Source organism: Staurois parvus, unplaced genomic scaffold (assembly GCF_062004578.1).
Source record: "Staurois parvus isolate SC_StPar_1 unplaced genomic scaffold, SC_StPar_1.0 ptg000689l, whole genome shotgun sequence".
In the NCBI taxonomy this organism is placed as follows: Eukaryota; Metazoa; Chordata; class Amphibia; order Anura; family Ranidae; genus Staurois; species Staurois parvus.
In genome coordinates, this window is record NW_028318485.1 from 3,267,139 (window position 1) to 3,292,001 (window position 24,863).

At 40.3% G+C, this 24,863-nt stretch overlaps 1 protein-coding gene across 3 annotated transcripts in view; it reads left to right on the plus strand.

Moving 5' to 3' along the window:
- Positions 1–24,863, plus strand: part of CACNA1A (calcium voltage-gated channel subunit alpha1 A) — a 289,262-nt gene that overhangs the window by 161,878 nt on the left and 102,521 nt on the right. For all 3 annotated transcript variants that reach the window (XM_089652658.1, XM_089652659.1, XM_089652660.1), the window contains exons 28-30: positions 2,305–2,469; positions 5,608–5,718; positions 9,839–9,922. In XM_089652658.1, the coding sequence (XP_089508784.1) occupies positions 2,305–2,469; positions 5,608–5,718; positions 9,839–9,922 (360 nt within the window). The remainder of the gene's footprint in view (positions 1–2,304; positions 2,470–5,607; positions 5,719–9,838; positions 9,923–24,863) is intronic.

The following is a 24,863-nucleotide window of genomic DNA, read 5'->3' on the forward strand; positions in this document are numbered from 1 at the left end:
TTTCTGCAGTTACGGTATATCTTCATTCAATATGTTTCGATGGAAGAACTAACATATAGTATATTGATGGTATCCATGGGGCATCATCTCAGAGCATATATAGAACAGCACCACAGAGTAATAATATGTGATTTTACTTATCATACAATATATCTGATTTATACACACAGATTCATAACCTCAATTAAAACCATATTATATTTTCTTAAAGACAAAATTGTTTATCTCATAAAATTTGTGAAAGAAAAGACATTTCTAATATATCATATAAAAATAACAAGGCAACAATGCTTTAAGTGGTTATGAAAACATGTGTTCTTATATGAGAAAAACAAAGTGAATCAAAATAAATAAAAAAATTACAAAATATAATCAAACTACACCTAAAAAAAACAAATTCTAATAATAAAGATCCAATAATCAAAATAATCTAATTCAGGAAAGGAACTGAATAGACAGTTTCCTTTTTCCCCTTACTTAGTTCTAGCGCAGAGGTTGAGGGTTACCCATACGGTCGGCTTCAGAAAAAATGTATGCTCTAAACTGACGATATGTTTTTGCTTCTTGTTGATACGGTTCTTATGCTTACGGCAGCAATGTTCATTATTTCCCGTTTCAGGGAATTTTCTGGATTAATAAATGGTCAAACCTGATAGATTAGCATCCAAGTTCGTAAAGAAGTGGCCTAGTCTGCAAAACACATAGAACAAAGAGAGTTATTACTGCCTTATGTTAGAACACATATCGTCACAGCCACTTGAACCATTGTTGCTTTGTTGTTTTTTTCTGATATATGGTGAATGTATTTGCCTTTACAAATTTTATAAGATAAACAATTTCATCTTTAATAAAATATAATATGGTTTTAAACGAGTTTATGAATCTGTGTGTAGATGAGATACCAGGTGGCATATGTAAAGTCCCATATTAATAATCTGTGGAGCTGTTAGATATATGCTGTGGGATGATGCCCCCTGGATATCATCATATTAATAATCTGTGGTGCTGTTGGATATATTCTCTGGGATGATGCCCCCTGGATATCATCATATTAATAATCTGTGGTGCTGTTGGATATATTCTCTGGGATGATGCCCCCTGGATATCATCATATTAATAATCTGTGGTTCTGTTGGATATATGCTCTGGGATGATGCCCCCTGGATATCATCATATTAATAATCTGTGGTGCTGTTGGATATATGCTCTGGGATGATGCCCCCTGGATATCATCATATTAATAATCTGTGGTGCTGTTGGATATATTCTCTGGGATGATGCCCCCTGGATATCATCATATTAATAATCTGTGGTGCTGTTGGATATATTCTCTGGGATGATGCCCCCTGGATATCATCATATTAATAATCTGTGGTGCTGTTGGATATATGCTCTGGGATGATGCCCCCTGGATATCCTCATATTAATAATCTGTGGTTCTGTTGGATATATGCTCTGGGATGATGCCCCCTGGATATCATTATATTAATAATCTGTGGTTCTGTTGGATATATGCTCTGGGATGATGCCCCCTGGATATTATCATATTAATAATCTGTGGTGCTGTTGGATATATGCTCTGGGATGATGCCCCCTGGATATCATCATATTAATAATCTGTGGTGCTGTTGGATATATGCTCTGGGATGATGCCCCCTGGATATCATCATATTAATAATCTGTGGCGCTGTTGGATATATGCTCTGGGATGATGCCCCCTGGATATCATCATATTATTAATCATTGGTGCTGTTGGATATATGCTCTGGGATGATGCCCCCTGGATATCCTCATATTAATAATCTGTGGTGCTGTTGGATATATGCTCTGGGATGATGCCCCCTGGATATCATCATATTAATAATCTGTGGTTCTGTTGGATATATGCTCTGGGATGATGCCCCCTGGATATCATTATATTAATAATCTGTGGTGCTGTTGGATATATGCTCTGGGATGATGCCCCCTGGATATCATCATATTAATAATCTGTGGTGCTGTTGGATATATGCTCTGGGATGATGCCCCCTGGATATCATCATATTATTAATCTGTGGTGCTGTTGTCTGTTTTTACGTAGCACTCCAGAAATGAATGTCCACCTCTCTTTTTTTTTACAATTTGGCAGTAGTGAGGTGGTTATTGGCAGGTAAGATAGTTCTAAAATTTAATTGGGGTGTTATAAATGGTCAAATGCAAATAGTTCATATTCTAGTTCTTCAATATGATAACTTTTCTTATATTTTTTTTCTGTGTTCTATTAATTGTTTCTTTTTCCCGGTTTCTTTTTTTCCTGTGTTACAGAGAGCCTGCATCGATTTTGCTATAAGTGCCAAGCCCCTTACTCGCCATATGCCGCAAAACAAGCAAAGTTTTCAGTATCGAATGTGGCAGTTTGTTGTATCGCCACCTTTTGAGTACACAATTATGGCACTGATTGCCCTAAATACCATTGTGTTAATGATGAAGGTAAGAAAAGGCAATTCAACATTTATTAGGCTGTGCTAACTAAATTTGGTGGCATGGCTACCATAGTTATAGAGGTTGGACTGGTTCTAGCTGTACCCCAAAACTGCATTGCAGTAGCCTCAACTTTAAAGGAGATTTTTGCTGGTTTTCTGTTTTGTATGTCACACAACTTAAAATCTCTCATGATTGCTTAAAGCCACCAGCTTCTTCTAAGCTAACTTTTAGGGCTCATATACACTGCAGCTGTTAAACTCACGTTTAGGATCTGTTCAGCTTTTTTTTCAGCAGCCCCTGAACTCTCCCTAATGTTTTCCTATGTGTCCATGTACACATCTTCCTTTACAGTCGTTTACAGGCATTTGAGTTTTTCTGGTGGTGAAGCTTGTAGCATGGAAAAAAAATTATGAGCTCCATGCTTACCAGCAACTTCAGAGAGGCTCTGTATGTGTTCTTAACCTCTCTGGAGGTATTCCTGAGTGTAGCTCGGTAAATAAAGTAAATAAAGTAAAGTTTCAGCACCACAAGCGGTAACCTCTAGCTACACTCGGGAATACCCTGCAGCGTTGCTCCGGGATCTCTTCTTCACCTACCTTGTCCTGCGCTCCCACAATGTCCCCCCTGCAGCATCCCCGGCAATGTCCTCCGGCCGATGCCGCCATCTGTCTTCCGGGTTCCGTTCCCTGTGACATTGTGACATACGGGGATGGAACGGCGGGAAATTTAAAAATGTCAAAAAGTGACATCCACTAAATACACTAAAATCACATAGTATAACATTACTGTATCAAACCATTTCACATACATTTTGTCCCGAGTGCTTTGTCCTGCGCCCTGCCTGCATTTTTACTGTTCTTTCTGCCTGGAAACTGAGAAACGTCCATGGCGTCCAAAAAGCGTCCCTTTAGGTCAAAAGTGGTTTTAGACCGGCTAGAGAACAGCGATAGTAAATCAGAACCACTTGCAGAATTGAGTGATAATGATTCGTGGCGGAAATTCGACATCAGGCACTGAAAACGATTCTGCGACTTTGCTCAGTGATGTGCGAACTTGGCGCTCTATTTCAGATTTCAGTGTTTTTGGTTTGATTATATTATTGAATTAAATTTCTTATTATTATATTATTATTTTTTATGATTATTTATTAAATTATAATTTATGATTTCGTGTTTCAAATTTGAACATACCCGGAATGTTTAATAGACTCTACATATTTCCATGCAAAAAAATGTACCGCTTTGAGCACAGAAATATGGACATAATCAGACCGCTTAGGGAGGTTAAAAAGCTGAATGGTGGGACTAAACACAGGGTCTTCAGCAATCCTGTATACATACTTTATTTAAGTGTTCTTGCATGGCTTCCTTGTTATCTTCCTGTTATCTCACATATATATTCTTATTATTATAGCCAAATTTACCACCCTAACTCCTCCTACAGTTTTTACACTACATAGACAGTAATATACCGAAACGTGCGGATTGTTCCCGATTGGTGTGCTATTACTTTGTGGAACATTTCGTCGAATGGTTCACGAAATATCGCCGTTTTTGTGGTGAAATTGGTCCCATAGGAATGAATGGCGGAATTTTCAAAACTAGAGTGGGAGCTGACAAAAGCTAGAGTGTGAGCTGAAAAATCAGGACATGATTTCTAAACTGCCATCACTCCCTAATTTTCACCTACACAAATCGTATAAACGTTCAGCTATCCCTGCTGCCACTAAAAATGTCCACAGCTAAGCCATAGTCCTGATAGTTTTCACAATATGACCATTTGTTTGCAACTCACGCCGCCCATTGACCTTTTCACAGTTACTCCAGCCACTCCAACCACACAACAGTTACTCAAGCCACTCCACCCAGTTACTCCGCCCACTCCAGTTGTAGACTACTGGTGGAGGCAAGAACACTTCACACAATTTCCCCAGAAATTGTAGCTTTTCTAGTTACTATTGATCCCCTGTGAGAATCTTGCCAACTATATTTTTTACAACCTGTATACATGGTTGTTTCTAAATCCCATTTGAAATATATTTTTGAAGCCCCTCAAACACACTGTAATATTTTTAGAATCTAACAGTACAACACATCTGTTTACTGATTTTTTTTGTTTGAAGGTTTTAGTTGGTTTCATGAAAAATGCGCAGAATTAAAGCGCACACCATGTCCATTTTTAATTTAAAAAATTGCCATGGATGGGAAGCCATTTGAAATGAATGACAAGCTGTACATACATTTCAGATGCACTTTCACTGGTTTAATCTCTTTTCAAAGGGAAATGACAATGGCTCTGGTAAAAATAAATAACTGAAACTTCAGAGCAAATCAATCCAACAATGTTTATCATCTTTTCAATTGCATCACTAAAGCATGCAATGCCATTACTGAAGCGATGGAGAACATAGACCAAACTCAGCACTTGCTCCTTGGATGCCCATTATTCTCTATATCGCCATGCAGGCCACATGTGCACCCTTATATATGTAGCCAAGATATATGTAGCCAAGACTGGAAAGGATAAAAACATGGGAAACTGTGCACAGCAGCAGTTAATCTGAATCTTAATCTGAGATTTGCCCAGTATATGCTATGAGTAGATAAAAAGATAAAGTAAAAAATCATTTTAGCCTTCTTCTAGCCCGGTGGTCTCAAAACCGCAGTCTGCAGGTCAGATGTAGCCCTTTGTTTGTTTTTATCCGGCCCTTGGGGCACCATTGATTCCACTGACACCAACAATGGTGCACTATTCCCCTCCTACTGATATAAATGATTGGGTATTACTCATCCTAGTGATACCAACAATAGGGCACTATTCCTCCTCCTACTGACCACAGGTGCTACTGTATGTAATTGTTTTTTTACTCCCACTGTCCACCAAGCCTGAGATATTGCCTACTCCCACTGGCTCCATTCCGGCCCCCCAAAGTCTAAAGGACAGTAAACTGGCCCTTTGTTTATACAATTTGGAAACCCCTGTTCCAGCCTAAAACCACACCACCTAACGTAGAACAGCAAAATCACATAAATAAAAAACATCTCACTGGTATGGAGACATTCTGAGAGATTTTACATTAGTAGGTAGTTACTGAACCTATTTCAAATTAGGACACATATTGACTATTTCCTGTCTTTCTTATAGTTTCATGGGTATTCTAATACATATGAACATGTGCTAAAAACATTCAACATTGTCTTCACCTCCCTCTTCTCTTTGGAGTGTGTACTGAAAATCATGGCTTTTGGGGCTTTGGTAAGTTTTGCTATCAATCATTCTTATTTTGTGTAGTTAGTGCACCTGTCAGTGTGCAGCAGACTGTGTACTGCGGTAGGGAAGGGGGCACAACAGGTAGGCACTGCCATTGTTTATTTTCTTTGTCAATTACAATAGTGTTGGTGTGTTTTGTAAGTGTGAGTTTCAAACCTTGTTTTTATCCTAGTAAGAACTGTTCTGTTTAAGGCACATTGGTACTGCATTAATAAAACTTAATCTGTGAACAAATAGGGTAGGGGACATATACATTCTACTAGACCTTAACAATAACAAATACTGTAGAACAAGTATCATGGTTTGTATGACACCATGCTATTGTATGTTTGTATGACACCAAGCAGACACAGATGATGCATAGAAAATCACTCAATTCCCCCATCAACACCATGAAACTATTGTGTTCTCCCGTCCCTGCCATGAGAACACAGTGATTATTGCTAGCTGCTATAGCCGCTGTCAATAATTGCATGAAAAATCCTACAGGCTGGTTGCACCGAAGATATACAACAATCAAATTGGGTTCCATCGTTCTACCCGTAGGGGGTTCGAATCTCAGTCAGACCCTGCTGAACAGGCCGGGATTCAAACCACCTATGGTCGGCTTAAGGCAATGCAGCAAATATAGGTTGGACTAACAGTACAAATGACAACATCTCCAAACATCATTGTAAATTATAATAAACTTCAGAGCCTCAGCACTTTACAAGCATGTGTAACCATGTACATACATAAAAGAGTCTGAGCTTACTGATAAGGAAACAGGGCTTGGTTGAGAGAGAGAGATTAACATCACACATCTAAAACATTGTAAAACCTGAAAAAAAGTGTAAGGCTACAATAGCTGACCTCTTGTGAAAATGCAAGTTGCCTTGCTGTCTTCAGTATTTTACTTGTGAAAACACTGACCTAGAGGTAGCATGAGGGTGATGGAAGTCAGATCGCATCTGCACACCTCTTCTATCATGAGGGAAAGGTCAGTAACAAAAGCCAACAAGTTTCTCATAGAGTTGCTGTAATACCAGCCATGCTTGTCTTTGCATTTTGATTTTGCCAAGAGCTGGAGAGAAATGGTGCTATAAATGAGAAAACTGGAGCAGTAGGCAAACACTGGAGACCAGGTGCTCATAACAAAGTCTCAGAGTAATTGTTTCCCAATTGTTATCCATATTGTCGCAAGACCAGGGTACAAGAATGAAGGAGACCAGAGATGCACAAGGTCTCGCAGCCCATCAGGTGTCCTCAGAAAGCATGCTGGGACAACAGTCTCTGTGGGAGTTAAGGATTCTTTGCTTTGTACATAAAAGGCCAGTTTAATGTCTTACATTTAATATTCAAGAAGGCAGAACAGGGCACAAATAGGTAAAGAAGAAATATTTACATAAAAAGAAAGAAAATGACATGGAAAATGATGACTAATGGCTAAAAATCTATAGAATTTTGGCAGAATCATCTTACCTTGTTGGTGGGAGCACTTGGGCAATCCAGTAACTGTCTTAATCGGAACAAGCCCCAGATGAATTACACTGCTCATTTCCATGCTAGTTATTACAGTATATAGAGGTAGCTATGTGAGATGGACTCTTCCCCCGTAGCCAGTTACCTTTGGATGTGGTAAACGTTCTTGCCTCTGAAGTGGCTTTAGGATATATGAACCAACCAGTTCTGATAGCTGGTTTGGAGTTAGGATTTCATCATTTCATCAGTATCATCCTGATCACAGCAAGTGCAAAAAAAACTGACTGTCATGTGCAGGGTAAATATAATCGTTTAGTTGGTCCCTAGATAGCTCTATAAGGCCAGGATATTCCATTTTGTATCTGCATTAAATATTTGGATCTTATGGAAGATCAGCAACATACTCCCTCTGATCTTTGGAGTAATGACTCTAAGACCCTAAACAGTGCAGTTTCTAGATGTGGAATGACTTTTATCCTCCTTCTGATGTCTGGAGGATATTGTGATGGCTTTCTCCCCTATCAGTGATGTTACAATTGTGTATCTGTTTTATAGTCACAAGCCTTGTCAATGAGTTTGGGGGGGGGGTGTTGGGGGGTTCTCCTGTCAGAGACTTGTTAGCAGCTAGGTGTTAATTCAGGTATAGGATGCCTATGCAGATGCTCCCACCAACAAAAATATGCAAAACTATTTGGATGTATATATGGATTTGGATATATAGATGTGTATATATATATACACACACACACACACATGGTATATATATAGATTGAAGTCAGAACTTGTCCATGCAAATACTAAAGGCATGTTAATTTTCAAGTGGAGAGGTCAGCAATGGCAGCCTACAGACTGCCCTTAGTACAGCTTTACTTTATGTCCCAATATGTTCATCCTAACCTGTGTTCCTGTGAGAAGAGAGAAAGTGGTGCAGCCTAATTAGAGCTGAAATAGGCTTTAAATGTCACACTTCAAAAGTTCACTAGAATCGTCCCTAGGACAAGTATGATATGCACATCCCCGCCTCAAATAGCAGTACATTTAGCACAAAATGTTTTATTTACATATATATATTTCTCAGCTCTATTGTCCACACCTTACTTTTCTGCATCCAGGTGCAGCCATTATGTACTGTACATGAAAGAAATAAGTGTGTATCATTCTGTTCCTATTGTATTTTCCATAATAATAACCCATACACTAAAGTAGAAGCAAAGCCAAAAGTAACTTTAGGTACATTTACCCCCATGCTGCCTACTACAAGCTAAACCTAATAAATAGCTGTCAAATGCTTAAATGTCACCCAGAGCATTCAGGTCTGAGAGTCCAGCGATTCCCCGCTACTTCCCCCCTAACAGTATAAATAACAGACTGCAAATTGGGTGCCTCTACTTCTGAGTTCTGCTCCTTCTGGTTATGTTGGTAGAGCAGGCAATCACTGGCCTGTTGGATCCAAAACTAGAGTCTTCAAGGTAACAGGCAGTCATTCGGTAATTATTTTTAGGTTTTCCTGGTCACCTTCTGTCTTTAGACTGCTTTATGGCAACTCCTTTAACCAAACTTCATCTGAAAGTGAACCTGTTTCCAGGCCATGCACAATTAAGTATTTACATATTATAAAAAAAAAAACAGTAGACACAGTTTACAACCATTAGATAAAAATTCATATTTAAAATTCACAACAGGCCACTGAACTCTTAAGTATTTTTATAGTAATTACTATGGAAGTAGAATCTTGACAGGCTGCAAATCTTTTAATGTAAACACAGAAGAGGTATTTCAAGGCAACTGATAATCCAACGTCAGTAACATGTGAGATATTTGAGAATGAAATATTTCACATTACAAGCAGCTAGATAGGTTATGTATGGCTTGTGTTAAAACTATTTTACTGCTTGACAAGAATATGTAAATCCTTCCATATCACAGGTGCACCTTAAATACTGACAAAAAAAAAAAAACAAATGGTGGTGATTAACTTTCCGCACTGGATCAGTGAATTGGAAACAGTGAGGCCTGAATCCTCTCTGATCTTTTCCCATCGCAGTATGACACTGCCATAGCAGACCAGGTCAAAGGAGGGGAGATCACCACACTTTGGTACACAAAATCATCAGTTGCCCAAGACAATTATGTCAAATTTAAAAGAAATTTGTAATCGTTCTGTAACCTAGTGCACTATGGATTTTCCCATTGCTCACTACAATTGCCAAAAGCAAATTTGTTTCCAAATTGTATGAAATGTGTGTTATGTTTACTCTGGGCTAATGAAAAACATTTCTAGTTACCTGCAACCTGCAGGCACACCGGTTACACTTGTAAGGCCTAGTTAAATGTCTTCACATGACACACAACTTTCACCCAGGATTTACACAGTTTTCCAATTGAATGAAATTGGAATATCAGTGAATCCTAAGTGAATATTTTATAAAAACATTTATAAATATACCCCATGGTATATTCTTTATTACAGCATATGTTTCTGAATTCAGTAAGGATTATACTGATGGACAGTTAGCCCACTAAACTGTGAATGTATAGAAAATTTGAATTGTGAACTTTTATTGAATTCCTAGGATAGTCTTTAGACAAACACAGGAAATGTGAAAATCTTAATTGTTAATTGCTTTATTGTGGTCTGTTCTAGAATTATTTTCGCGACGCTTGGAATGTCTTTGATTTTGTGACGGTTCTCGGCAGCATTACAGATATTGTAGTTACAGAGTTCTGGGTAAGTGCAAAATATGGTGGGTTGAACGTTATCCCTCCGCAGAGCATCAGTGGGTCAGTTCTGAGCATAAGTGTGTGTCATTAAGCAGCTCATCATGGCTGCCCTGTGTACTGATGTCTGCTCTTCAGAGAGTTGTGTGTATGATAGTGAGCTGTGGTGTGCTGACCTTTATTAAAAAGATTTCTATAGGCATGGCTCTTTTATATCACTACTGCACCTGGATTCATTTTTTGGTATAGATTAATAAAACACAACTATAAAAAAAAAGAGGAACCTGGGTTTCAAACAGCAACCAGTTTAGGTATCAGGATTTCTTTTACATTTCAGAATTCAGTCACTCAGTACAGCTTAGGTTGTAAATCAGTCCATTCTAATTAGAACCCTTCAAACATCTCCCTCAGGTATTTCACCCAAATGCAGTCTGTAAATAATCTTTTCTTCTCCCCTATTCTAGTAACCGTTAGACACTCGCACACGCAAAACTTCCGAATCTTTTCTCCCTTTAACTGTATTTATCTTCCTTTTACCATTTTGAACTTCCAACCCTACAAACACATCCTTAAAAATGATCTCTTCAGATAATTTAGCCTTATACATTCTCCTTCGGTGACTGATCCAGCACAACACATTAGGGTTGATTTACTAAAACTGGAGAGTGCAAAATCTGGTGCAGCTGTTTATGGTAGCCAATCAGCTTCTAATTTCAGCTTGTTCAATCAGGCTTTGACAAAAAAAATGTTAGAGATTCTGTAAATAGCCCTACAGAATAGACAGACAGAGTCCACATGTGTTTATCTCCTGCTTCTCTGCAAACAGGAAACAGGAAGGTTATAATAGAGAAAAGACATACAGTACAACCATAGATGCAGCTACAAACTTATAAACACTGCCATCTACTGGTTGAAGAATATATCTCTACTGAACACTGAAGTATTTGTTGCAAAATACATGAACGATGTGTTCCAACAAAAAAAAAAAGAAAAAACTGGAAACTGATTGTTTTCTATGAAGAGCTGCGCCAGATTATGCACTCTCCAGTTTTAGTAAGTCAACCGCACTTTCATCTTGTGTCAATAGCTGACTGGTTACCTTGCCTCTTGTTTCGGCCCCTTACATTTCTAGACTGAAGAGCTCTCACTGTTGTATTTGTTATGCTTCTATATATTTAGCTATACACATTTGTACAGTGCCATGGTACTAGACATATACACAACATAAAAACATGCAATTGTATGGCACAACGTGCAGCAGTCACATTCATTCAGACTTGTTCTGTATTGATGAAAATCTTTCTCTATTCATTCAAATAGCTTCTTCATCTCTTATGACTCTCAGGAACAGAGCCCAGTATTTATATCTACAAGAGTCGCCTTAAAGTGACACTAAACAAGATCTTTATTCACAAAAACATATTCCATACACATCCACTACTTCATAGCCCTGTACTCTATTATTTAGGAAATTGTTCCTTATTATGTTTTTCTGTGTCCTTGAGCTCCCAAATCTTTCCTTTTTTCCACACTTTCATTTGTTTGGAATGAGCAGTGCACGTTAGTTGTGGCCATTCGCGCTGCTCTATGCACACTTCAAGTCCCATAGTCCACAGTTCATCTTGGACACAAGCAAGAGAGGGTGGCTACATATGTACATAGAGTGGGACCATGGAGAATGGATGGAGCCACCCTCTAACAGGAAGCCACATCACAGCAGTAAAGAAAAGGAATTTGGAGAGTTGGAGGAGACTGAGAGCGACGGAGGGGACTTTTTGGAGTTTAGAATACATACTTGAATGGAATTTTTTTTTAAACCAGAGTTTAGTGTCGCTATAATCTAATGGTCATGGAATGTGTCAACATCTGCTTTGGCATTTTCTGGGGTAAATGGATTTAGGTGACGGAGTTGAGGTATGTTCCTGACACTCATTAGAACTGAAGAAATGGCCTGGGTAAGCAGTGAGACGTCTTCAACATTACATAACAAGTCTAGCTAAATGTGACCAACAACTGCTAGTTATACATGGCCTGGATAAATGAGATCCTTCACAGACATATTGGCAAAACATACACAATAGGAAACTAATGCAGTGACCACTTTTTTATGGTTTATGAACCCCTTAGCACTGGTGCCTCCTGGCCCTTTAACGGGTTTGTGAAGCTGGAAGGCAGGGCGGGGTTTAAGGTCATGTGACCGCTGTGATTGGCTGTCACATGGTTGGAAAGGTTCCAATAGCAAGTAGTGATCGGGACCTTTCCATTAGGCGTCAGTAAATGTGCCGAGAGCACCCGCTCTTGGCACATGTTTGTTTGCTTTTGGTACGCAAAAATGCGACTGCTCAGCGTCAAGGCCCAGCAACCGAGAGGCCGCATATTTCCATACTGTTGGCGTGAACAGGTTAATGTTATTTAGTGGATGCTGCATACTCATAGTGTATTGCTATGTACAGGTACTGTATGGTAACACTGAAAGATGCAAAAACCCTACCAGAAAAACTACTGGAACTTTTTATGTACCACACCAACAAAGAATCATACAAATATTATAAAAGTAATATCATTATGGTACAATATTAAGACATAATTGTAGTATAAAAACTGAGCATAAACATGCGCTCTATAAACATATATCATAACACAGGGGTTACAATTTTGAGTCTAGACCTGCAAGCCGGTCACAAAACTTACTCTCCACCAGTTGCCCCACCCAACCTTGCCCAGGTCCTTCCCCCTAACCCCACCCCCGGTCCGCCCCCAACCACACCCCGCTTAAAGCTTCTTAAATTACATTTTTCTTTAGAATAAATAGTCCAAAATATGAAACTGTACACAGTAATGTATATCCCACCTCCCCTGTACTCCATTATAGTGATATGACATGTATACAGTAATCATTACTGTATACATGTCATATCACTATAATGGAGTACAGGGGAGGGGGGATATACATTACTGTATACATGTCATATCACTATAATGGAGTACAGGGGAGGGGGGATATACATTACTGTATACACGTCATATCACTATAATGGAGTACAGGGGAGGGGGATATACATTACTGTATACATGTCACATCACTATAATGGAGTACAGGGGAGGGGGGATATACATTACTGTATACATGTCATATCACTATAATGGAGTACAGGGGAGGGGGGATATACATTACTGTATACACGTCATATCACTATAATGGAGTACAGGGGAGGGGGATATACATTACTGTATACACGTCATATCACTATAATGGGGTACAGGGGAGCTGGGATATACATTACTGTATACATGTCATATCACTATAATGGAGTACAGGGGAGGGGGATATACATTACTGTATACACGTCATATCACTATAATGGAGTACAGGGGAGGGGGATATACATTACTGTATACATGTCATATCACTATAATAGAGTACAGGGGAGGGGGGATATACATTACTGTATACATGTCATATCACTATAATGGAGTACAGGGGAGCTGGAATATACATTACTGTATACATGTCATATCACTATAATGGAGTACAGGGGAGCTGGGATATACATTACTGAGTAATGCATATCCCAGCTCCCCTGTACTCCATTACAGTGATATGACATGTTGTATACAGTACTTACTGTCCCCCCGAGTCCCCCATGGCAGCAGAGAGGGTGTCTTCTCTGAGCGGAGGAGAGCGGATCTCTCCTACACCTGTCCCCTCGTCGGCGGTGCTGCAGAAGCCGGAAACCGGAAGTTGTAAACCGGAACTCAGCTTCACAATGAGACTAGGAGCGCAGGTGCAGTCGCTCCATGCTTCATCTGTGCTCACCGCTCGCAGCCGCTCGCCACAGAGGAATTCCTCCTCGCATTTGGCGAGCGGCTTTTTCAAACCCTGTGACACAACATATTGTCACAATAAGAGCATCAGGCTTGATGTAAATAGCTCCAAGATTGCATATATGGTATACAAGGAGAATGCAATGTATATAACTCCTTGATGTATATAACTAACACACATTTTTCAGGTCAAAGCCAACTTCCTCAGGGAGATCTGGTATATATCTCTAGAATCATAAGTAAACCCATAATATACAAATAGAAAGAACAAGAACAAAATAGATTATTACATTTTAGGATAATATATCTATATATACTGAAAGGCAATACCTGTTTATTCAAAATTCACGACATACCCACAGTCGCAACAATGGAGAACTGTAGTCACCCATTTGGGGGATGGACCAATTCATTCAGCAAATTTAGAAATATGTGATATATGGACAGAAAAAATGCCAATCCTATATAAAGATACAGAAAAAGGGAAAAAATGGGAAAAGAAAAAAAGGAAACAAACTTATTAGTCCAATATAATATCTATGCAGTATCCTAAATATCAAAGATAGTCCCGCAAGGAATTTATCCAGGGATCGATCATTAAAGAATACATCCCGTATATCAAAGCAAATAAGGCCATACAGCCAGATCACCATATATCTCAAAGAAAATAAAACCATCAAAATAAATTCATATAATTACCATAATAAGTGGTCCTCGAACACCAAAACTCAAAGTTGTATACATCAAGGAGCTCTTATTTTTACAACTTGTAATGGTGTTTAGAGAGTATGTTTATGCTCAGTTTTTATACTACAATCATGTCTTTTAACCCTTTCTCTGCCAGAGCCTTTTTTGCACACATGTTTAAAAAATCATTTTAGGCCTGAAGATTCCACAAAATCCGCAAACATTATATATTTTTGAAAGCAGATACCCTAGAACAAAAAAATTGTGGTAGTTCCAATTTTTTGTGTCACACGATATTACCACAGAATTTCAGTAAAAACACACTAAAGTGAATTTTAGGGCAAACAATTGTGATACATTCCCTAAATTTTTGGTAAAATATAAAAGACAACTTTGCATCGAGTAAATAGATACCCAACATGCCAAACTTTAAATGTGTGCGCGCCTATGAAATGGTGACAAATTTCAGCACCCTATATTTTCTGTAGGCCATTCTTCAAAAGCCCCTACAGGTCCGTAGTTGAGTGTTATGGAGCAGGTCTTGTGCTAGAATTATTGCTCTCATGCCGACGTGCGCAGCAATATGTAACATGGGTATCGCAATCAGAATTTTCACGCATAGGCGCCCCAACGTATGTGTTTATGTTGATACGTGCGTGTATGTGGGGGTGCCTCAAAATTAGTTTTTGGTGGGGTGGATGTTATGTGCATGTGTGTAACTTTTTTTTTTCGGCAGTTAAAAAAAATGTAGTTACTTTTTTTTTTCATCACATAGGAGACACAAAGTCCCCTATGTGATGATTTTTAGGTGACAGGTTCTCTTTATTGGGACATGCAGGGTCTAACAGACCTTGCATGTCTCCTCTGGTCTGCACTAGATGTATTGCAATGTACATCGCATTGCGATACATCTCTCCCTGGCTATTCTAGCCGGGGAAAGTGACAGCTGTAACCCGGAAGTGACTTCATACATGTCGCCTTCTGGGTCACAAAAAGAAGGCTGCAGCCACCGGATTGTGTATAAAACCCACACTTTCAGGTTTGTACGACGTACGAACCTGGTGGCGAAAGGGTTAATGTTGTAGAATAAAGGTATTACTTTTATAATATTTGTATGATTCTTTGTTGGTATGGTACCTAAAAAGTCCCAGTAGTTTTTTCTAGTTAGGATTGTTGCATTTTTCCATGTCTCTATAGTAAGGGACGTGGTACCAGTAAAACCCAGTGACAGGGTAGAAGGACCGTTATCTATATGGGTCTCCTTCCCTTCTTTTTCTATATTACTATATACGGAATGCAATGTTTTGTTATAACAAGTGAACTAATAAAAAATACCTAATATGATATTTATTAAAATACAAAGAGGGGAATTTATCAAAACTGGAGCAGCCAGAATCTGGAACAGCTGTGCATGGCAACCAATCAGCTTCTATCTTCAGCTTGTTCTGTTATGGGTAGTCTACACTGTCGTTAACATTTTACAGATGGTGAGAAAGCATTGAATGGGTCGCTTTTAGTGGGCAGTACAGTGTAAGGGGGAGGGGGGCAGTAAAACACCATCTCAGCTGTGTGTGTTTACTGCCCTTTCTGCCCCTTCAAGCTTGAAAATGAAAGATAAAAGTTAATTGGTTGACATGCACAATTGCTCTAGATTCTGGCTTAATGTATGTGGTTACATCCCATCTTATTGTGTTATGCAGGGGCGGGTTGACCATTTGGAAACTCGGGCACTGCCCGACGGCCTGGGGTCAGTAGGGGGCCCCATGAGATGCCCCTGGTACCTTTTTCATAGGCTTTTTTGAGTTTGGGCAAGGACACAGGGGCCCCATGATCCCCTATTGCCCGGGGGCCCCATGAGTTGTCAGTCCGCCCCTGGTGTTATGTTTACTTTTAGTGTTCCTATAGAACCTGTGCAAACAATGCTGGGTTGTGCAATAGTAATCCAAAATAATGTGATGTGCCAACATTTTTCTAAGGCAATTTAATGCTCTGCTGGTATATACGTAATAATGCAGTACTCCACTGGAGTCTGCATACAGCTGCGAAGCTGTGATTAATCCAGTACTGAGTTGAAATACATGTAAAAAATGCAGTGCTTTTCAAGGATGTGTACAGCATGTAAAGGTGCGATGCTGTATGGGGTGGAAATGTGAAGAACGTAGTGCTCTGCTCAATAAATAACTTGTATAGTGCATTGCTCAGGCTGGATGTATGTGTAAAATTGCAGTGCTGAAGTATGGGTATGTAATGTGGTGCCCTGTTAGAGTATGCTCGCCTACCTGTGAAAAATGCTCTGCTGTGCTGAAGTACATGTGAATACTGAAGTGCTGTTCTGGAACGTGTATGTAAGTAATGCAGTACTGTGCTAGAGTACTGATATTGAAGAACATGTATGTAAACCATGCTGTGCCATGCTGGAGTGTTGTGATTAATGCCATGATATGGTGGAGTATGTATGACTATGCAGTGCTGCACTGGAGTACTAAGAAATAATGCAGAGTTGTACTGAAGTGTTGGCACATTGGCATGCTAGAATATGTATGTCAGTAATGCAGTGTTGCGCTGCTGTACTGGTGCTGTGCCAGAGAATAAAGCAGTGCTGCACTGCTGTACTGGTGCTGTGCCAGAGAATAAAGCAGTGCTGCACTGCTGTACTGGTGCTGTGCCAGAGAATAATGCAGTGCTGCGCTGCTGTACTGGTGCTGTGCCAGAGAATAAAGCAGTGCTGCACTGCTCTACTGGTGCTGTGCCAGAGAATAAAGCAGTGCTGCACTGCTGTACTGGTGCTGTGCCAGAGAATAATACAGTGCTGCGCTGCTGTACTGGTGCTGTGCCAGAGAATAAAGCAGTGCTGCACTGCTCTACTGGTGCTGTGCCAGAGAATAATGCAGTGCTGCGCTGCTGTACTGGTGCTGTGCCAGAGAATAATGCAGTGCTGTACTGGTGCTGTGCCAGAGAATAATGCAGTGCTGCGCTGCTGTACTGGTGCTGTGCCAGAGAATAATGCAGTGCTGCACTGCTGTACTGGTGCTGTGCCAGAGAATAATGCAGTGAAGTGCTGAAATGTGTCTGTGGATAATATCCTGCCTGTGTTTAGCATGTGGTGTGGTGGAGAACGTTTGTATTTGTATAGGTGGAACAATGCTCTGGCTGGGTGATGCGAAGGTGAACGGTTGAGCGCTCCACATGCGTGGTACAGCCCTGTGACTGAATGGAATGATGCTCTTGGAAGGTGGTGCGGTATTGTGAATGGGTGGAACTATAGACAATCCGGTGCTCCTATTGGGTGGTACAGTGCTTAGTGGGGCTCCTTCTCTCCTATAATGATCAGTTTATCTCTGTCTTGTCTTTTTCATGTCTCTCTCTATCCCTCTGATATTTTGGCCCCCGGCAAAAAATAACTCATCCAATCAAAATGCACTATGAATCTCATGTGTCCATCCATGAAACTGGTCTGTGACTTCATGCCAACTACACCCCACCTCCCCCATATACCTAACAACCCTCACCCCCAACCCCACGCACAAATTCCTGCCGCAACCTCTTCCATCTACAACTGCATCGCAGAACCCGGTTGGTTTGTAATTTATGACCTAATGCATAAACATTAGCTACTGCATGTCAGAGGCTGTGCACTCCAATCCACCCCATCCCTCACTCCTGACTCGTCTCTCAAAAGATCTAGTGTATCCCCAATACCAGGCATTAATCCTTGAAGCCCTACTAGAGTGCTATTTGGTACATAACATGCCACTGCTTCCACCAGTATATGTCAGTCTGCTCTTACTAATGACACTTCATAAACGGTCGCTCAGAATATCACTTGGCCTATCTGCCATCCGTGAATAACTGTATATTTGATTTTCTACAGGTTTTATTATTAAACCCATACACAGGCTGTTTATTTGTAAATGTAGGCCATTTTAGCATAGATGACACACATAAATGTAAAGAAAATCTCACCCAGTCTTTTGGATGGCATTTGTTTTCCAATTGGGCAACAGCATTACCTGCCCATGTGGTTAGTAAGGATCTTTTTTTATTTTTGCTGTCTGCGCAATCCTTAAGAGAAAATGTATCAAGAGAGAAATGTGTAGGTTACAACCGCTGAGTGCGGACTTCTTCTTCTGATAATGCCAACTGCCTGGCTGTCATACTGATGTTTTACTTTCAATTACTTGAAACAAATATAACAATGAGAAGCTCCGACTTCTTCTCATCTACTGTATGCTTATTCCTGGCCTGCACCTCACAAGTAATGAAGGCAGACATAGACAGACAATTGGCATTACCAGACGCAGGCCTGCAGTGATAGGCCACGCATTTCTTTATTTTAGGTGTCTAGCAGGAATGCGGCTGATTCGCCTAAGTCAAAGCCTAAGGGTCAGACAATATAAGATTGCTGCTATTAACATTAGTAGTCTCTTCTCTATTTCTCTATTATCCTGATTTCACTTTGTTACTAACTGCTTGATTATCCTAGTTTTGCTACTAAGACATCTCCCAGAGGCAAGCTCCGCCTCCATCCCACTGTTCATTAATGCAGGCCATAGACGGGGCAAAAACCAGACGTTTAAAAAAAAAAAACGAAAAATCGGTCGTTCAATCGGCCGACGTTAACACCATTGGTAAAAAAAATTGGATGATTTTCGTCCCGTCTACGGCCGGCAAATATAGTAGTGGTGTCCCTGCAGAGAGCTCCGCTATTATGTTTGACATTTAAAAGTATAGCAAAGTTGCAACATTGTATCTATTTGTATCCATTTCGGATATAGATGTTTCTATTAGGATACAAATAGATACAATGTTGCAACCGCAATACTTTTAAATGTCAAAAATAATAGCGGAGTGTCCCTGCAGAGAGCTCCGCTATTATATTTGACATTTAAAAGCATTGCGGTTGCAACATTGTATCTATTTGTATCCATTTCGGATATAGATGGTTCTACTCGGCTACAAATAGATACAATGTTGCAACCGCAATACTTTTAAATGTCAAATATAATAGCGGAGCTCTCTGCAGGGACACTCCGCTATTATTTTTGACATTTAAAAGTATTGCGGTTGCAACATTGTATCTATTTGTATCCAAATAGAAACATCTATATCCGAAATGGATACAAATAGATACAATGTTGCAACTTTGCTATACTTTTAAATGTCAAATATAATAGCGGAGCTCTCTGCAGGGACACTCCGCTATTATTTTTGACATTTAAAAGTATTGCGGTTGCAACATTGTATCTATTTGTATCCGAATAGAAGCATCTGTATCTGAAATGGATACAAATAGGTACAGATGTTCTTCTTCTTTTTCTTTGTCTTCATCTTCTTTTCTTCTTTTCCTTCTTCTTGCAGGTCAAGGCTCATGCGCATTTTTTTTAATCGGTAAAAAGATCGGCCGATTTGCCCATCATTGCCGTGAAAATGGGCCGGTTTTTTTCCAACATAACTGATTAAAAAAATGTGTCAAAATCACGAAAAAAGGCCAACAAATTCACCCACTAACGATCCGATTATTCTTTCGGACGAATTTTTGGCCGATTTTCGACCCATCTATGGCCTGCTTAAGTGTGCCTTAATTGGCCACTGAAGCATGGACATTGCTGGATTTGTGAAACACTTGGGTCCCCTTGACAAAAGCAATAATGCAGTGCACGTGTGTGTGCAAACCTGAGTAAACTGGACGTCACACACACGTCACAGTCCTTGTATTCACAAAATATACTTTAATTACCGTGCCACATGCAAGAGCCACACACATGCACAAACACAAACCTCAGCACAAAAATTTTCATAAACGGAAACTTCTACTACATATGCTTTTCTGCATACAAGAGTTAGACATACGGTACTTTGCAAACGTTATAGGCAGGTGAAGAAACGCTGTAAAGTAAGAATGTTTTCCAAAATATATATTTTAATTGTTTAGTTTTATCAATTTACAAAATGTACAGAGAGCAAAAAGAAGAAAAATCTAAATCAAAACAATATTGGGTGTGACCACCATTTGGCCTCAAATCAGCATCAATTAAATTCAACAAACTCTTTTGAAGAAACACGAAGAAATTGGCAATGTTGAGGACCGTAGATGGAGTTGTTGGCCAAGGAAACTCCACCCAAAAGGGGAAATTCTGCTTTAAGGACTGCTCCCCATTAAGGATTGGCACCTTTGGGGGGCGGGGAGGAGCAGGTACCTGAATTTGAGAGGTACCCGCTCCCACTTCCGGTCCGATCGCCTAGGCGATTGGAAACGGAAGGTGTCCTCCCTCCCTACCTGTAGTCTTTTGGGACACGTGACAGGTCCCGGAAGACTACAGGACCATTCATGAAGCGCAGCGCTTCTCACGCATGCGCAGTGGGTACCCGGCTGTGAAGCCGCAAGCTATCAGAGCCGGGTGCCCACACTGAAGATGCCGGCCTCCAGGAATACAGGACGGCCGGTGAAACGGGCTGTGGGACACACACCACGGGACCGAGGGACAGGTAAGTGGCTGTTTTTTAAAAGTCAGCAGCTACAGTTATTGTCAGGGTGAGTGGAACTTTAATGCAGCAGATGACAGACACGTCATGCTTACTTCCCTTCGACATTGGAAGATGTTCAGCAGTGCCATCAGCATAGAACTGGTGGAAATCAGTGGGATCCAGGTACACCCATCTACTGTGCAGAGAAGTCTGGGCAGAAGTGGTCTTCATGGAAGGATTGCATCCAAATAGCCATACCTTCGACGTGGAAACAAGGCTAAGTGACTCAACTATGCATGAAAACATAAGAACTGGGATGCAGAAAAATGGCAGCCAGTGCTTTGGTCTGATGAGTCAAACTTTTATATATCTGGCTGTAGCAGGAGGCAGTTTGTTCTCCAAAGGGCTGGAGAGCGGTACAGTAATGAGTATCTGCAACTGTGAAGCACGGTGGAAGTTCCTTGCAAGTCTGGGGCTGCATATCTGCAAATGGAGTTGTAAATTTGGTCAGGATCAATGGTGTCCTCTATGCTGAGAAATACAGGTAGATACCTATCCATCATGCCATACCATCAGGGATGCATGTAATTGGTCCCAATTTTATTCTGCATCAGGACAACAACCCAAAACATACAGCCAATGTCATTAAGATTTATCTTCAGTGTAAAGAAGGAGTCCTAGAAGTGATGGTTTGGCCCCCACAGAGCCCTGATTTCAACATCATTGAGCCTGCCTGGGATTACATGAAGAGACAGAAGGATATGAGGCAGCCTTCATCTACAGAAGATCTGTGGTTAGTTCTCCGAGATGTTTGGAACAACCTACCCTCTGAGTTCCTTCAAAAACTGTGAGCAAGTGTACCTAGAAGAACTGATGCTGTATTGAAGGCAAAGGGTGGTCACGCCAAATATTGATTTGATTTTGCTTTCTCTTCTGTTCATTTACTTTCCATTTTGTTAATTGTTAAAAATAAACTAACACTCCTATTTCTGAAAGCACTCTTCATTTACAGCATTTTTTACAACTGCCTAAAACGTTTGCACAGTACTGCAAAGCTAACATTAATGTAACTTTACTATGAAGACAGATTTTATTACCCCCTTGGTGCCAGCTCCTCATGGCGCTTTAAGAGGTTTCATATGCTGGGAGGTGGGGCGGGGTTTGTGATCATGTGACCTCTGTGATTGGTTGTCACAGCGGTCACGTTATTGGAAAGCTCCTGATTGCAAGTAGAGATCGGGAGCTTTCCGTTACCCGCCAGTTCTTTTTTTACTTTGGGTACGCATATGTGCAGCCTCTCTTCGTTAAGGTCCACCCACCAAGAGGCTGCATATATGCATACAGTCAGCGGGAAGGAGTTACAATAGTTTAAGACTGCTCGGCAACCAACAGTTGTTGAGACAGCGGGGTGGATTTACTAAAGGCAAATAGAGTGCGCTTCAGATTTTCCCTAAATCATAGTGAATCTGGTAAAGCTTCACTTTGTAAAAATTACCCATTCAGGTGCAAGGAAAATTTTTTTTAAAAACAGCATTTTTCTTGAACATGATTGGATGATTGAAATCAGCAGAGCTTTACCACATTCACTAAGCTCTGGGGAAAAAAAGTGCAGCTGCACTTCCAAAGTGCACGGTCTTTAGTAAATCCACCCCAATTAATATTTTGCTCAGGAGTATGTCATGTACAGGCCAGCGTACAGAATGTAGTGGTCAGGAGTATGTAATATACAATTCACTATACAGTATGTAATTTTCAGGTGTATTTGCCATTTTGCAGTCATATGTATGATGGTCAAAAGTATGTAACATACAGCACAGTGTATAGAGTATGGTGGTCATCCGTGTGTAGCCTGCGCTGTACATAACATATATTGCTGACTGCTGTACTCTCTATACTACATTTCATAATCCTGACTGCTCCATTCCCATGCTACAGAGTGAAGTGGCTAGAAGTATTTTACCACAAAAAAAAACAGAGTGTAGCCTTCTTGCATATGTAACCCATGACTCTGTATACAGAGTGCAGAATTCAAGTGTATATTATAATGTACAGCGCTGAACAAACTGTTGGCGCTATATAAATCCTGTATGATAATAATAATAAATACTCCCCTATCACCCACTCAGCCAACACCAACACCAAGCAAATGTCCCTCTTTTTTGTAGTCCTTCCCTTCCGTTGCAAGTCATATCTGCAACACCTCGCAAGCATCCCCTTTGCATTATGTTACACATCAGAGCCAAGCAGGGGCGGACTGACGATTCGAGCACTCGGGCACTGCCCGAGGGTCCGGGGTCAGTAGGGTGCCCCGTGAGATGCCACTGGTACCTTTCATTGGCTTTTTCATAGTTTTTTTGTGGGTGTGGGCAAGGACACAGTGGCCCCACGATCCCTTATTGCCCGGGGGCCCCATGAGTTGTCAGTCCGCCCCTGGAGCCAAGGAGAAGCCTGGGAGATGTTCACATGGCTTGGTGCTACTCTGCTTCTAATGTCTTTACAGAAACATTATATCTAAGCATTTGCTTCTGCAGAGGCATGGGTGACACAACCTGCAACGTTACAGAAATTCCCACATTACAGACGTGTGGGCATTGCTGACCAGAGGCACCAAGCAGTAAAACCTGGAGAACATGTCCCGGCTTATCGAAATCCCTATGCTGAAGTTCAAAATAAAGGGAACCTAGCTCTTGCCATGCAGCACTGAAGCCATTGAATTTGAGCCCTGAGTAACAAAGTGAACCCAGGATGAGGGGGGAGCACAAAAGAGGCTTTGCTGGTTAGGAAAAGTAAAAGCAGGTACCTCGTGTTACCTGCAGTTAGTTAGCATTTTTTACCATTTTAAAGTGCTCAGCAACCTTAAAGTCATCGTACAGCAAACTTGATATTGTAATACAAGCCACAAAAAGTATCATATTTGTAAAAGATATGTTCCCTGCAGTGTAATGTAGCGTTCATACAAGTTACTAAGCTATATTTTGTACTCCTGTTCAAATGAAAGTAGCACAACCAGGCCATTTCATATTTGCCAAAATGTCATTTGTAATAGCATATTAAAAAAAAAAAACCGATATTAATGAGAAATATGATTTAAAATGTTTATTTCACCGCTCTGACATACATGTCAGGTTTTTCAGAAAGCTTGAGTTATCTTTAATACATCTATTTAAGTACACGTATTAATCATGCACAGCATTTGAACCCATTTTGGTTCAAAATACAGCCAATGAAGTAGGAAATAGTGACACTGTTTCACTACAAGATCCTAGAGAATATGTTTTCTTCCATTTTAAAATATGAACTTGTCAGCAAAGAGGCTGCCTTCATATTAGTAGACACACTATAGTAGCAGTAGGTATTATTGAGGGTTACACCACCCCAGTTTCAATAACCTTTTCTTGGAGCCCAGACTCTCTTTTTTTGTCAGTACAAACTTTTCTAAACTCTCCTTTCCTCCCTTCTTCCTCCTGAAATCCCTTGCAGTCTGATTACTGAATTCTGCATGCATGAACCTTTCCACCCCTTTAAGGATTTTGATTCTGCCTCTTGCTATGCATGTTGCACTGTCCCAGCCAAACACCAGGCAGCTTCTGGGGTACCTCTAACCATGGCCACAACTATCACTATGCCAGAACCATTGTTTACTTTATTCAGTTTCATAGCAGAAGTATATTCTACAGAATTTAAGGAAGAACACTGAACCATTCACGTCAACACCTACCCCGATGGAGCATAGACTCCAATGTCCCCACCACAGATTAACAGATACAGTGAGTTTATTATGTGGAAGCATTTTGTGGTAGAATTCCACAAAAGCATGGGAAACATACAAACTCCAAGCCAGGCCTGAACTGGCAATTTGGCAGCTCTGGTAAATACTAAAAGGGTTGTTGTACCCTTTGTAAACTTTAAGTGGCCCTTTTTACCCTGTTTATGATATCAATTAAGAATTATTAATGGACTCAGAAAGTTTGGGT